Raw genomic sequence first — 14,819 nt, 5'->3', positions numbered from 1 at the left:
ATAACAACAGACACGGTGAGACCAGTTAAACTGCTGAAACAGGACAGTTGAGAAGATGGTGACTCAGACAAGGGCGAGGGTAATGGATATGGAAGGAAGGGAAAGGGCTGAATGAGAGAGAGAGATCCAGGAAGTTGAATCAACAGGATTTGGGACCCATAGAGTGAAGAAGAGGAAGGTGAGTATCTCAGGTTTCTGGCTTGGAAAACTGAGTAGACCGGGGCCATTTACTGAGACAAGGGATAGTGATGGAGGACTGAAGTCCAAGCTATGTGGGTTTGCTTTTGGGGAGAGGGGGCAGAGGAATTTTAGGCCTTCAGTTTTGGACATACTGAATTTGGAATATCAATGAGACCAAAGTAGGGATAGGAATGCCAAGGGATAGATGGGTGGTTATATAAACCTAACTCAAAGGGAAAGAACTGGAGTAGGGCCATAAATTTAGGAGTTGTTAGTATTTGAGAGAGACCAATGGAGCTGATGAAATCACCAAGGAAAAAGTAAAGAATGAAAAAGAAGAGTGTGTGTATTACTTTAAGAATCTAACAGTTAAGGCCAGTGAGAAGAAAAAGGGTTAAAAAAAAAACGTTGAGAAGAAATAGAGAAGTAAGAAAGCCAACAGAATGTAGTGCCACAAAAGCCCAAGTGTTTTAAGGAGGCGGCCCACTATGAAAACTGCTAAGAGATCAAAGGAGATGGGCAGTGAAATGGTCTCTACATTCAACAATGTGGGGTTATTAGTGATCTTAGCAAGAGTCACTTTACAGTGATGGGGGTAAGCAGGAGGAGAGGGAAATTAGGAGCGAAGGAAGGGAAGACTGTGAGGGCTGTAACTCTTCATGGGGGCAGGCTGGGAAGGAGATAAGCACAGAGATGTAAGCATGTATGGAGTTGAGGGGAGAGATCAAGGAGTAAGAAAGTGAAGAGGAAGGTAAAGAAGCAGTATGTGACAGTGTGTGAAAGCTGCCAAGACAGGAGAGTGGGATCAAGGAAAAGGGACAGGCCACAGACAAGAGTGATGCCAACTCTAGCAGCAGATGGGGAAAGAGAGGAAGACTGCAGATATAGGTGGCTTTATACCCGTATAAATTTGGGGAGATTTCTGTTGCCTTTATTTTTTTCTGAAGTAGGAAAAGAGGTCACTTACTGAGACCAGAAAGGCAGAAAGAAAAGGGGAGGAAGATGAGAGGTTTAAAGAAAGTAGGAGTGATTTACCCAATTCCATATCTCAGTATAGTACCCCCCACACAGCAGGCACCCCAGCACTGTGGAATGAATGAATGAACAAACTCACTGAGGAGAACGGGAAGACACCTGACAAGAACAAATAGCTCAACTGCCCAGGAGCACAAAGAGCTTGGCTACATTTGAGGTCATGAATTTATGGTACTACCAATCTGCTTCAATCAAGGTGATACTCACATTAAACTTAAAGAGGGCCAATTCTGGGGAATGGAAATGAGGTAAGAGAATGGGATGGCTCTCACTTTTTACTCTCTACACATGTTCATTACATGAAGGCCTTTTATATACCAATATATTATTTCAAGTAATTTTTAGGCCTCAACTTTCTCCTTCTGGTCTTCAGATAGAGATCAACCAATAAAAGATATTTTTCTTACTAAATACTTAGCATCCTGGAAGGTGGGTATTATTCCTACGTATCAGTTGAGAAACAAAGAGAATTAGCACACTAAGTATTTGGAGGTGAATCCTGAATCTAACAGGTTGTTTCCAAAGTCCCTGCTTTCTTGTGTCACAAAGTGATGAATTTTAATCACTGCATATTAGAGTGAAATCAGTTCTGATTTTAAGAGTAACATAAATTTCTTTGGGATTGGTTTCTGGAGATAACTATTACATGATAGCTGCTCATTAAGGGCCTCATAAAGAGCTCATTATGTAGCGTCCAAGAGGAATTATGCCAAGTATAAAACACCAAAGGTATCTGCATCAAGAAAGTGAATAATTTTAAAAAAGTGAATAATCCAGACAGTGGTCTCAAAGTTCACACACATGGCCAGAGATTTAGTTTAACTTTAATTTCTATATGAAAAGAACAGTAATACTCTTTCATTTAAGTGCCTCTTAAATCTTTCTAACAAAGAACTCTTAATGGCAGAGTAAGATGAACATGTGACCCAGGGGTCTTAAGTGGAGCACAAAGTCCTTTACTTCAAATTCATGATTTCATCTTAAAAATGTTTGCCTGCATTTTGCTCAACGTGGTCATTATTAATATAAACAATTTTTCAGACACCAACTTAATTGCATAATTTTACTCAAAACCTTTTGAGTGAAACCAGTGTTGCGGCAAGGCAGGCTGTGTTTATGCTGTGGCTCAGTACGCTCCTGGTATGACCAGGTGGGTGCTTACATATCCCCAGTGTGGGAAATAGCTCTAGAGCACCAGAGAGGACTCCAAACCAGTTTTGCTACTCATAAGCTGTTATGTGGCTCTGGTCAAGACGCCTATCTGAGCCTCAGGTTTATCATCTATAAAGCTAGAATACATGTGCCTCAGTGACTTAGTATGGGTGTTGTGAAGATCAAACGAGTAAAAAAGTAAAAAGTTAAGAGATAATTTGTAAAGTATAGCAATTTATCTAAATGTAAAAGTGTTTATAATATTCAGGGAGCAATGCATTTTGAACAGAGAACAAACTGGGGCAATATTTTTTGCCTTTTTTAAAGAAGAAAAACAAAGGAGAAATCCAGGTAACCGTAACTTTAAGAAAACAAGTTATGAAAAAAAAAAAAAAGTTTGGTCAGACTAAAATTTCTACTGCTGAACTTTGCCTCTACATAAACTCTAGCTTAATTATGCACAGACATGTAGTTATCACCAAACCAATAAAACAGTCCAATTACCTAGAGAAAGTACAGACATTCTGAAAAAACTGAAGTTGCCTGACCTTAGTTTGAATCATAACCATGTCACTTCCCTATTTGGAAGTTACCAATGAAGGTAACTAATTAAAGGTATACTGTTTCCTCTCATTATAGCTCCTGTTAACTTATAGATGACCTATATTCAGGGAAGAATCTTGTGGCCTGACTGCAGTAAGAGAAAGAAGGGATAGAGAAAAACAGCAGTTAAACAACGGCTTTTATTAAGTGGTAGGACATTCACATACAGAAAACATATAAGTCAGGAAAAGAAGTTACTTATGATCTTCCTATTTTCACAAATCCTTCAAAATATTTTTTCATTTGCCACGAGTTAATTTACTTACCCAAATCACTTTTTCGGGCTATGACAGTGTCACAGTGGGGACAGTGAAATTTGGCCACATTTTCTGTGTGCTTTTGTAAAATGTGCATCTTCATGGTACCACTTTGGGTAAACCGTGCATGACAAATGTAACATTCATAAGGTTTCTCCCCTTAAAAGAAAATATAGAATGAACAAATTAGATGAAATGAATAAATATTATCATTTAACCAGTGGGTAAGTTAGGTGGCAGATATGCTAGGCCACAGAGAATCTGCAGGTGCTACTCAGGAAGGCCGAGGCTCAGGCCCGCTGCCCGATTCATGCTGATCTTTGGTGATGGCAAACAACTCCTAAACTGCCGTCACCATGTCTGCTCAGCCGGCTCTGCCAGAGTCATTCACATGAGAAAGAAGAGTTCTTAGAGCCATGCTTACCTTTGGAGGAGAGTGGATGGGATGACAGGGGGATCTATAAGTTTTTCTTTTTAGGAAAAGACAGTACTTAGGAAAACTGCATGAGTTGGGTTAGGCCATCTACCCAAGACTTCTAACAGTAAAAGCTGTCCTTCTCACAAACTATATTCAGAACAATGAATTCAGAAGATCTGCCAGAGAAGCACTATCAATTATATACCTTCATGCCAATTTCCATTCAGATGAGCAATAGGGGCATGTGGTGGCTCACAGGGCCCCATGGGATCCACTGAAAACCAGCTCATTACTAACACAAGGAGGGAAGCAGTCCTACCTGAATGGGTGCGCATGTGCCTTTTCAGCTTGTATGTGTCCCTGCTGGCATAACTGCACAAGCTGCACTGGAACGGGCGCTCTCCAGTATGAGAGCGAATGTGACGTTTTAATTTGCTGACCTGAAATATGAAAGCAATCAAACCTCTTAAGTTTCTGTTAACCTGGACTGTAACGTGAGCACTGCAGGTTGGGCATAAAAGTTTAGCTTTTGGGCACTAAAGTTCAGAATACAGAAAAAAGTTAAAAGGTAGTATTTCTTTTCATCATTTCTAATTTTTTGTTTCTTAAATCCATATCATAATCTAAGAGAAGAGGGTCAGTGGATAAGGGCACAGATGAGTTCAAGGGTGGTTATTAGTAACTATTTAAGTTGGGTGTTATAGGTACACAGGGGTGATATACTATTCCACTTATTTCTATGCATGTTTGCAATTTTCCATAATAGTTTTAAAATAATCCATGCTTATCTATGAATCAATTTTCTTCCAAATTTCAAATCCAAGTTAATAAGCACACACTTTAATTCCCCTTGGCCTCTCTTACTATCACTAGTGCCTCCCAGACAGGCCATGCTTAGGGGCCTATCATTTACCTTCCCCACTGGTGACTACATTTTTTTGTCTCCTGCTGGCCACCTATCCAACAAAACAGTGACTTTCAAACTTGCTTCTAAGAAGTGCTTAACCACTCATTACTGCTTCATTTCCAGTTTTAAAGTGTTTCCTATTTTAACAAAAATAAAATAACCCCTGCACTTTTAAGTGCTACCTGGCAAATTTTCACTCAGTGGTTAAACATGGTCCCAATAGCATTACTGAAAAATTCTCTTTCCAAGATCTGCCCTCTTATCACATATGCACAAAGATGTATTCTGTCCCAGTGAGGTATCTGTTTATTCTTGCTCTAATGTCACAGTGTCTTCATTTACTGTAAGTTTTACAACATCCAATACCACAAGCCCCTCATTCTTTTCTCAAAATTTTCTTAGCCAATCATTCACATTTATTCTTCCAGTTAAAATTCAGAATCAACTTTTTATGTCTCTTCACTTATTAACAGACTTTGGAAAAGTCTAGGAACTTTTCACATAGGTATCAGATATTTTTTGTTAAGTTCATTCCTAAGGAATTTTTGGTGTTGGGGATAGTGGGAATGTTAATAATCTAGCAAGATTTTCTATCTTATCTTAAATCAGTATGGGTAGTTAATATCCTCATACTAGAATTATGGTCTTAAGAGAGGAACCAACAAGAAGCTGAACACTCACTTCTACGCTGGCATAATCGCACATGGAACACTTAAATGGCTTCTCATGGGTGTGTTTGTAACGACGATGCCGCACCAGTTCTCCACTAGTCACAAAGGCCATGTCACAGTCTGGGCACTTATGAGGACGAGTACCTAGCGAAAGGAGGGTATAACAGAATACAAGATCAAGGGTATAGTTAATAACAGAGTTCAATGTGTGAGGGAGAACTGCTACATGGGTTGAACCCTGGTCATCTCATCAACGCTGCACTAGCTTGAGAGTAGCTTCAAAAGTGTGGGAAGGCCTGGCTGACTTTACAACACTAACCCCAGAATATTAGAAACATGAGACATGTTCAGTTTCTCTGAATTATTCATCTCAGTATGTTGTCTTTAATTAATCCCTATTTTGTGAGTATTCTGGTCACTATAGATGAAAAATTAATAGAAACACCCTTGTTAAAAAGTACAGAACAGTTTTTTAAACTTTAATGTTTTGTCAAGTACAGGTCACAAATGAATATATTTAACTCGAGATCCTTTTGCACATCAAATTTTACTGTTTTATGACTATAAACATTGGGCTGTTGGGCCACCCATATTGACACATTTTTTTCCTTTTGAAAAAAATACAAACACAATAGCTTGTTTTCTGTATAAATTTGTTTTGATAAGGAATTCTAGATATTTATCCAAGGCTTTACAAAGTAGTATTGCCTTTTATGTGATTTAAACAGATCACTCTCAAACATCCATGTCTATTACTCTGTGATCTGAGTACCAATTCATGTAATATTTAAACATTTTAACAAACCAGTAAGCCCTTTACATTTCAAACAAGTCCTCAAATAGTAGCCCCACAACATAACTGATTAGTGGATCTTCTCTAGCTGTTTTATATTCTGAATACTGCACTGGAAATATACCCAGGTACTAGCGATAATAAGGAAATAAAGCTGACAGCAGAACAGAGTGCTACTTCCATGGACTATTATTTGGAAACTAGGGACTACCTGTGATTGTGGGATACAGGTAAAGGGTGACAGCATGGTAATCCCAAACACCAAAACCAATGGAAGGCTACCTCTCAGAAGAATCACAACGTAATGAATGAGACCAACCATCTACTGAAATGATTCTGTCAGAGGCAGAGAGAATCCGGGAGCGGGAACTGTGACTGGGAGTATGACAGTAACTAAAACATCCCAAGGAATGTTCATTTGCTCAATGGGCTTCATTAACACCACTGAGGATTGTAGGAGTGAAGGACAGAGCTCTGGTCTGTGAAAAATGTATAGTCTGGTGGTACAAACAGGTAAGTAAAACAATAATTAACAAGAGAAGAAAAGCAGCATCCACTTCTGTATAGACAAGGTAAGCTGAAAACCAAGGCTTCCCAATGTTTACCCAGTACTACTAGGGGACTCAAGGAGGCCTGCCCCTGGCAGCCATAAACATGGCAATTAGGAAAGAAATGGACACTGCTGTGGGACAGGGATTTCACTGGGCTCAAGGTCACCATGTCCACGCTCACCAAGTCACCCTTCAATTGTTATAGCATCTTGACATAGGAAAGGGCATCTCCTGGAATACGATACAACTGTAGCTAGAAAATGAAAAGGTGCATTCCTCACCATAAAGTCATTTTCTGATATACATCTGACCCCTGATGGTCTAGTTTAGTATATGAATTACTCCTGCCAAATCAGCTCTGAGTAACCAGACTGAACTTACATTTAAAGTTGAGGACTAGATTGGGACACATGCTGCCCGCATCAAGGCACTCCCATCTTAGGAAGGACTATCATGGGGCCAGCTGCTTTTGTCTAGTCGTATGCCCCTTAGTGTCTTCAAACTACCAAATACAATACATTATCACATGTCTGAATAGAAAGTAGGGAAGTGGTGAAAAATGACCATGTCACATCAGTAAAGAATATACTAATGCAGAGCATACTGCTTACAGGCCAACCCCCACTTGATCATGCTCATTGGACAGCCAGCATGTAAAACCCAAAACAAAAATCATCATATAAAAAGTGGAGAATATGGATAGAGGAAAGCTATTGTGCATGAAGAACTGGGAGAGAGGTTTCTACTGGCACTTGCAATCAAGTGCCAACACCGAAGGTATAATGAGCCCAGAAGAGAGCCTGAAGCTAATACTGGAATATTAAAGTATGTACGGAAAAAAGTGCAAGTGAATAAATGTTTGGACTGCTAGAATGGTGCCTTAAACTTTCCATTCTGAGATATGAATTACCTTCCTTGAGGTGAAACAACCAGAAACCATGGTTTTTATACATGTTCCTCAATGTTCAATTGAAATGAATGTTCTTCCTCAAAATGCCTGGTAATTGCAGCATGGAACTTTTGGGGTCATTTTTTGTTACTGTTAAAACCTTAGCAACACACTGGTGATGTCTTCAGGAAATATTACAGGTTAACTACCATAGATAATCTTTTCCTGGATCACAATCTTTATATTAGTCCATTAAATTTTCTTTACATTGCCTGTAATTAAGTCCACCTGCTTACAATAAATCAAGATTACAAAAAGGGCACCTTAAGAATAAAAATCTTCCTTCTTTAACTTCCTGTGGGAACCAGTTGGGATGACATAAAACCCAAGTTTTAATATTTGCTATGCTTTGGCCCCCAGCACTCCTATCCAGCACCTGTGTGTGTGTTGAGGTGATTCCTCAGGAGGGTGACTGTTCTGAACGCCCTGCCACAGAGATGGCACTTATGTGGTCTCTCATCAGTGTGACTTTTCATGTGACGATCCAAATTTGAACGCCGTGGACACGTGTAACTGCAAAGTTCACACTGGAATGTCTTCTTTACACCTATATGCAAAATAAAACACTTACTTGTTGTAGGGTTTCAAAGTGTTCAGATTAATCCTAACCTTAACCGAACCTTAAATTTTTACTAAAATACTTATTTTTCAGCCTTTCATAACTAAACCCAATCTAAGACATGTTAAACCATGATTATCTCATGCCACTAATAGATTTACTTCTTTCTCTTCAGGACTTAAAAGTACTCAATCTGGAGAAACTTTTAGGCTGGTTAAAAAGACTGCTACCCACCTCATGATCCAAAAAAAAAAAAAAGAAAAGCCATTTGGCATAAAATGATTTAAAAATTAACTTTCATATGCTTTAAACCCAAAATGGTTTTATGAGAGTATAACGGGTAAATTCATTTTACCTTTCTTTTTAATTTTTGTTGGTTTTGGAGGCTTCATGTTACCAACCACTTTCTCTGCATTAACCTCCGACAGGAGACCCTCCTGCTGCTCTTCCTCAAAATCGTAGACAGATACATCCACATCTTTGCCCTCCTCTGTGTAACGCAGTTTGCTCTTTTTGGTTTTCTTTGTTTTTTTGGCTGGTGGCTGATAGTCTGGGTCTTTTTGCCAACTAGGATCCTCCTGAGGGGGGAGTTCCCCTTGCTCTAGGGTCTCCACCTCTCCATTGGCCCCCACTTTCACCACTTGAAACCCTTCAGGCAAAGGTAAGGTGTGACATATCATGGGTTCGCTTTCTGCAAGGCCCTCTTTAGACACTTCATTTTCATAAGCCCCCTGAAGTTCTTCTACTGAAGTGGTAGCAACAGGTACAGTCACGGGAACTGGTACTTGAACAAGCTGAAGTTCTCCTATGTTTATGGGCTGTTCCTCCATATTTACAACCTGCAAGGTTATGATCTGGGTATCGTCCACAGCAGCCTCTGCTTCTGGAGCGACTGTACCCTCCATTACTTCAGTCTTCATCTGAAGAAGAGTAGGATCCAGTTGTTCCATCATCACCATCTGTACACTGCTGTTGACATCCTGAACCACCTCACCCCCATCAGTCTGGTTCTGGGGTAGGTGGCAAGCATCCTCTTCCTGGCCCCCTTCCCGGCGTCTCTGGTAAGTCTTTCTCTCCTTTCCTTTAATGAAAGTTTCAGACTCCTCCACAATGGCTTCAACTGCCTCACCTTCCATTTCCCCTTCCTTTATTAAGGAAGAACACAGATTGTTATGTAAAATAGTTTGTCTAAACAAAAATATACATATTTTAAAACAAAAAAGACCCCTGATGAATAAAATAGGTATTCATGGTTAATACTACAAAAAGACACAACTGGTATCATGTGCCTCCTGATGCAAGAACAAAAACACCATCTATCAAACAGTCTTGTCAAACAAAACAATAAAAATCTGAAACTAACCAAGTCTCTAGATTCAACTACCAATTAACATGAAATTGGTGACAGAGGATTTTAAATTACACTGTAGAGATGAAATTAGTGAAATCCAGATTGAAGGAAACTACAGGGTAACTACCCAGGTTCTTGCAAATAAATCACTAGAAAAAAACATGGGAAAGACAGAGGGAGAAAAATCTACACAGTGGTTGCTCTCAACCTGGGGTGACTCTGCTTAGTGGACATTTGGCAAGGCCTGGAGACATTTCTGGTTGTCACTACTGGGGTGGGTGTGCTACTAGCCTTTGGTGGGTAGTGGCCAGAGATGTTACTAAATGTCCTGCTATGCACAGGTCAGTCCTCCACAAAAAAGAATTACCAGGCCCCAAATGTTAACAGTGCTGAGGTAGAGAAACCCTGATACAGACATCAGAAACTTAAGAGATGCAGCAATCACTCACAACATAACAAATTTTCTCTGGATCCTGATTCAAATCAACAAAATCATGACATGAGACAACTGGATTCAACTCTGGATTATTTGATATTAAAGAATTATTAACAAAACTAGTTTAAATCTTGGACATTTCCTACATCCATTTATTAAAACACTGGCAGAGGGCCTTGCTGTTTTTAGCTAAATTTTACATTAGCTTTTTTTCATTGCCACTGTTTTTTGGGAGCCAAAATCAGAACTTGGATCCAGAATCTGATGGCCCTGCTTGTAGCTACCCCACACAGCACTATCTCCCCCCACCGTGTTGTAGCACCCACTTGACAGTCATGTATTTCTCTTCTCAGTGAGACCATGAACTCCTTGAGGACAGCAGCCACATATAACGAGTAGTTTTTACTCTTGAGCATTCTATGCCTAGGTTAGTAAGAAGTTAGTAAGTACTTAAATAAATGCTAACCGAATATATAGTAGGAAAACAAAAAAACCGCTAATTCATGGTTTCTGGCTCTTGAGTCTTATGAGTACTCAGTTATGTTACCTAAGAATAACATTCATCTAATTCACAACAATAATTTAACTGAACAAAAACCACAAGTACATACAGGGTGAATTCAAAATTAAAATGTAAAGTGTTTTATATTCTTGCCCTAGTCTCAAACAAAGCTTTTGCTACTGCTATTAGAGAATTTTCTCCAATTCTCTGTCTGGGTACCTTAACACTATCCATGCTAGCAGTCAGAGAAGGCTCCTTTAAGCCAGGACCACCTGCAAGGCACTTAGACTACAGAGGGATGGGCAAGGCCTAAAGGCCTGGTCCTGCATTCTAGGAGTTATTGTCTAAGATAAGGGACAGAATAGGTATAGCAGTTCAAGGTAAAACAGGTAGGTTTAGAGAACCCTACAAACCAATGTGAACTAGTCACACTGACATGTGGCTTTAGGGCTACTGCATTGAACAGCATAGTTTTATACCTTTGTTACCCAAAAGTATGGCCTACTTTATACCATTATCCTTCACACATTTTAAAAAAAGTTTTCCAGGCCATGAGGTCACGAAATTAGTATCCCAACAAAGATGAGGGTAACTCGAAAAGACAGAGTTAGGGAACACAGAGAAAGCCCCACCCACCTTAGTGACATTCTTGGTTAAAGTATCCAAGGACAAAGAACAAAAACGTATCAGCTATAAATGGTAATGCTAGCCCTGCCAGAGACTCACCACATAATCCTGGGCTATTTAGATAGCTTCAGTATTAAAATTGGTGGAGGAAAACATTTAATCTCTACATTCCATGGGGTTCTATAGTATATAACAATTTGAAGAATACAGAAAATCCATCTCATCTCTATTGTGAATTTGAGAACCTAAAATATTATTAGAAATTGTTTGTAAATAATCAAGTCTAACCTAGAAGCCACAGAATTATAAACCAGGTAGAAAAAGAATTGGTATAAAGGAGTACAAATTGAAACTAATTGTGTTGCCAGGGAGTTGAGCTGACAGTGTTTTCTCTCACTGTAAAAAACACATGTCATAATGTCCATGATCATCAGCCTCCACTCAGAGTCTTAAAAGTAGTAGTTTCTATTCTTACAAAGAAAAATCAAACACAAAGTAGCAAGTCACCAGCCTCTCTCACATACTGCTTAGAAATCTCAGTGCATCCCCTCAAGCAGTTGGATCCCTTTACCTAACTTCCTCCTAGAGAAGGGAGTCTCTCTTCTGAATCAATAACTAACCTAATAGGCTGTACACCAGGGCACTCTCTCCACTCCCTGGGGATGGTGCCCTCCTAGCTGGGTCACTCTGTTAGCAGTTCTGATCCATCTCCTCCCTTCCTCTATGGATTCGGCTCTGCCTCCTGCTTTCACTGTTTCTCTTAGCTCTAGACACACACACGCACACTCACACTCATATTCTCTGCCTCTCTCCTTACTTCAGTCAGCCATACTTCCTAGGTTCTGTCAAATCTTTTTGTGGACCTATGCCACTAAAAATGGGTTTACATTTACTTCTGGGACACAAATCTTTTTTCAGGTTATCAAAGTATATTCGCTTATTTAGATAAATCTTAAAAATGAAGCACATAAAAAACTAAAAAAAAAAAAGTTATTCATAACTCCTATACCTAAAAATAATCATGAGTACTCTAGTGGTGTTTTACTTCCCCTTATAGATATGTATTTTTTATATAGATGAGATCATATTACACATATAATTTGCAAACACTTGTATATGGCTTTGCTCTCTTATTTTATGAACCTGTCCTTACTAAAAAGGACTCGGCTCCCTCCTTAGCCCTTTGTGGTTCCTCTTGATCCACAAGCACCACTCATCAAGAACTACAGCAGCCAACCTAAAAGTCTTCCCCTTGCTCTCAACCTCAGTTTCTCTGGCATTTGACAATATGAAGTTCATATTCCTCCTTCACAAGTCTCTTTTCCCCCTTGGCTCCTGCCTTTCTTAGTCTCTTTCCCTGTCTCTGGAGAGCTTCTCCAACAGCCCCTATGAGCACATCCTTTCTCTGTAACCACTCCATTCATTAGCCTTTTTACTTCAGCTGTCTCAATACAGAGGTCTTTCAAGTCCATGTATGCAATCCCCAGGGTCACTGTGTAAAGGATTTCTATCTGGACGTTTGGCTATCACCTTTAACTAAACAGCACTGGATGGGATATAAAGAAACCTGACTCTAGTCTCTAATCCATTACTAACCAACTGAATGGGCTTGGAAGAGCAGTCAGTCCTCTGAAGACCAGATCCTTCCTGTATTATTCTCTCCTCTTGGTGAAAAAAGTAAAGCTTAGAAACAGTAAGGCAGAGTGATCCTGACACCTGGGGGTACTGGGGCTGGAAGAGAGAAAAACTGGCCCGAGCACTTCCTGGCCCTGCTGACTGGTCAAGTGGGAGGATGCAGAGTCCTGGCCTCTAACACAAAGGCCCCTGAGGTGTGCCCATTCGGCTCTGCCTCCTGCTTCCATGTTTCTCTTAGCTTGAAAGAGAGAGAGAGAGAGAGAGAGAGAGAGAGAGAGAGAGAGACATGTTCTCACTAACTCATTCTCTGTCTCTGAGTCAGCCATGCTTTCTAGGTCTTGTCAAAATTTTTGTGGATTTTTCTGGTCAGTCTTTTTGTGGACACCACCAGCCTGGCCTGCATCCTTGCGGTGCTTGCAGAATCAGCCCTCCCTCTCATGCTTCAGCCTCTTCTCTGCCAGCTCTATGTTGCTCAGATCTTTCCCATCTTAAAACTCCCTTTAACTCCCTTGACAATTTAGCACCCACCACCTCTATATGTTCCATAATCAACTCCACACTAGGTGTCTCTACTTCTTTATTTCTCTTGCAGTCCTTGCTTCACCAGTTTGGTTTCTGTCCCCCAATGCTGTATTGAACTGCTTGAGGCCTGCAATGGCCCTTAATTCCTAAATCCAAAGGAAACTTTTCTGTCCTTATCTGACTTGACCTCTCTGTGGAACTCAGCATTTTATTCTAGGCTTTATCCCAGAATTATGCGAGACTGTCAGAAAGCTGGGCATATATGGGTCACATGGTCTTATCCCCTACAGAACTGCTTTCACCAAGTTTTGTTTTGGCATTATGCCACTGGCTTACGCTAAACGATACATGAGAGAAAGAAAATTTTCATTTGGAATTACGTGCTTCCAAAAGCTTTTCTTCAACTAAGGAATTTTTTTTCTTTCACTGTTAAGACCTATGTAACATGACTGTGTTACCACTTTTTTTAGCTGGCCACACCTTGATCAATTTTTTTTCCTCTCAAACTATGTAATAATAACTTTCTATTCTAATTTTTACTTTCTAGGGTTTTGATTTTATATCATTTATAAAATGTATTTTCTATACATTTCTTCAAATTTTTTTGTGGAACAAGTTAAGCTATAAATATACTTGAAATTATATATACATATATATCCAATACACAGAAAATACAGGAAAATATATAGAAATATTCTAATTATAGAAACACAGAAAGAAAATATAGAATATATAGGAATGCATTAAATTAAATGTAAAAATAAAGGATGGTATCCACTTTAGAGGCTGTGAGAAGGATTAAATAAAGCATTGCATGCAGTGTCTGACTACTGTCTCCTTACAGGCCACCCCAGAAAGCAAAGAATACATGTTAGCTGAGCCAATATATGACCTTTTGGTTTCCCAGAATTCTAATCACAAACCTTAGATAAAGTTTCCCCACAAAAATGACTTCTCTGAGAATGTATCTGTAAATGACATATCCAACAAGGGGTTAACACCCAAAATATATACCAAAAACTCACACACCTCAACACCCAAAAAGCAAATAACCTGATTAAAAAATGGGCAGAGGATATGAACAGACAATTCTCCAAAGAAGTTCAGATGGCCAACAGACATATGAAAAAGATGCTCCACATTGCTAATTATCAGGGAAATGCAAATTAAAACCACAATGAGATATCACCTCACACCACTTAGAAAGGCCAACATCAAAAAGACTAGGAACAACAAATGCTGGCGAGGATGCGGAGAAAGGGGAACCCTCCTACACTGCTGGTTGGAACGTAAACTAGTTCAAATCATTATGGAAAGCAATATGGAGGTTCCTCAAAAAACTCAAAATAGAAATACCATTTGACCCAGGAATTCCACTCCTAGGAATTTCCCAAAGAATACAACTTCTCAAATTCAAAAAGACATATGCATCCCTATGTTTATTGCAGCACTATTTACAATAGCCAAGATACGTAAGCAACCTAGTGTCCATCAACAGATGAAAGGATAAAGAAGATGTGGTACATATACACAATGGAATACTATTCAGCCATAAAAAAGAAACAAATCCTACCATTTGCAGCAACATGGATGGAGCTGGAGGATATTATGCTCAGTGAACTAAGTCAGACAGAGAAAGACAAATACCAAATGATTTCCCTCATTTGTAGA

General features: G+C 39.4%; 1 protein-coding gene across 3 annotated transcripts in view; it reads right to left on the bottom strand.

Annotated features, from left to right (window-relative positions):
• CTCF (CCCTC-binding factor) overlaps window positions 1-14,819 on the bottom strand; it is a 40,009-nt gene that overhangs the window by 7,765 nt on the left and 17,425 nt on the right. For all 3 annotated transcript variants that reach the window (XM_036897906.2, XM_036897908.2, XM_036897907.2), the window contains 5 exons: window positions 8,431-9,220; window positions 7,893-8,063; window positions 5,234-5,367; window positions 3,965-4,085; window positions 3,237-3,386 (listed from right to left, as the gene is read on the bottom strand). In XM_036897906.2, the coding sequence (XP_036753801.1) occupies window positions 3,237-3,386; window positions 3,965-4,085; window positions 5,234-5,367; window positions 7,893-8,063; window positions 8,431-9,211 (1,357 nt within the window). In that variant the 5' untranslated portion in view covers window positions 9,212-9,220. The remainder of the gene's footprint in view (window positions 1-3,236; window positions 3,387-3,964; window positions 4,086-5,233; window positions 5,368-7,892; window positions 8,064-8,430; window positions 9,221-14,819) is intronic.

The sequence above is a fragment of the Manis pentadactyla genome, chromosome 15, assembly GCF_030020395.1.
Source record: "Manis pentadactyla isolate mManPen7 chromosome 15, mManPen7.hap1, whole genome shotgun sequence".
Lineage (NCBI taxonomy): Eukaryota > Metazoa > Chordata > Mammalia > Pholidota > Manidae > Manis > Manis pentadactyla.
This window is presented reverse-complemented; position numbering and strand designations above follow the sequence as displayed.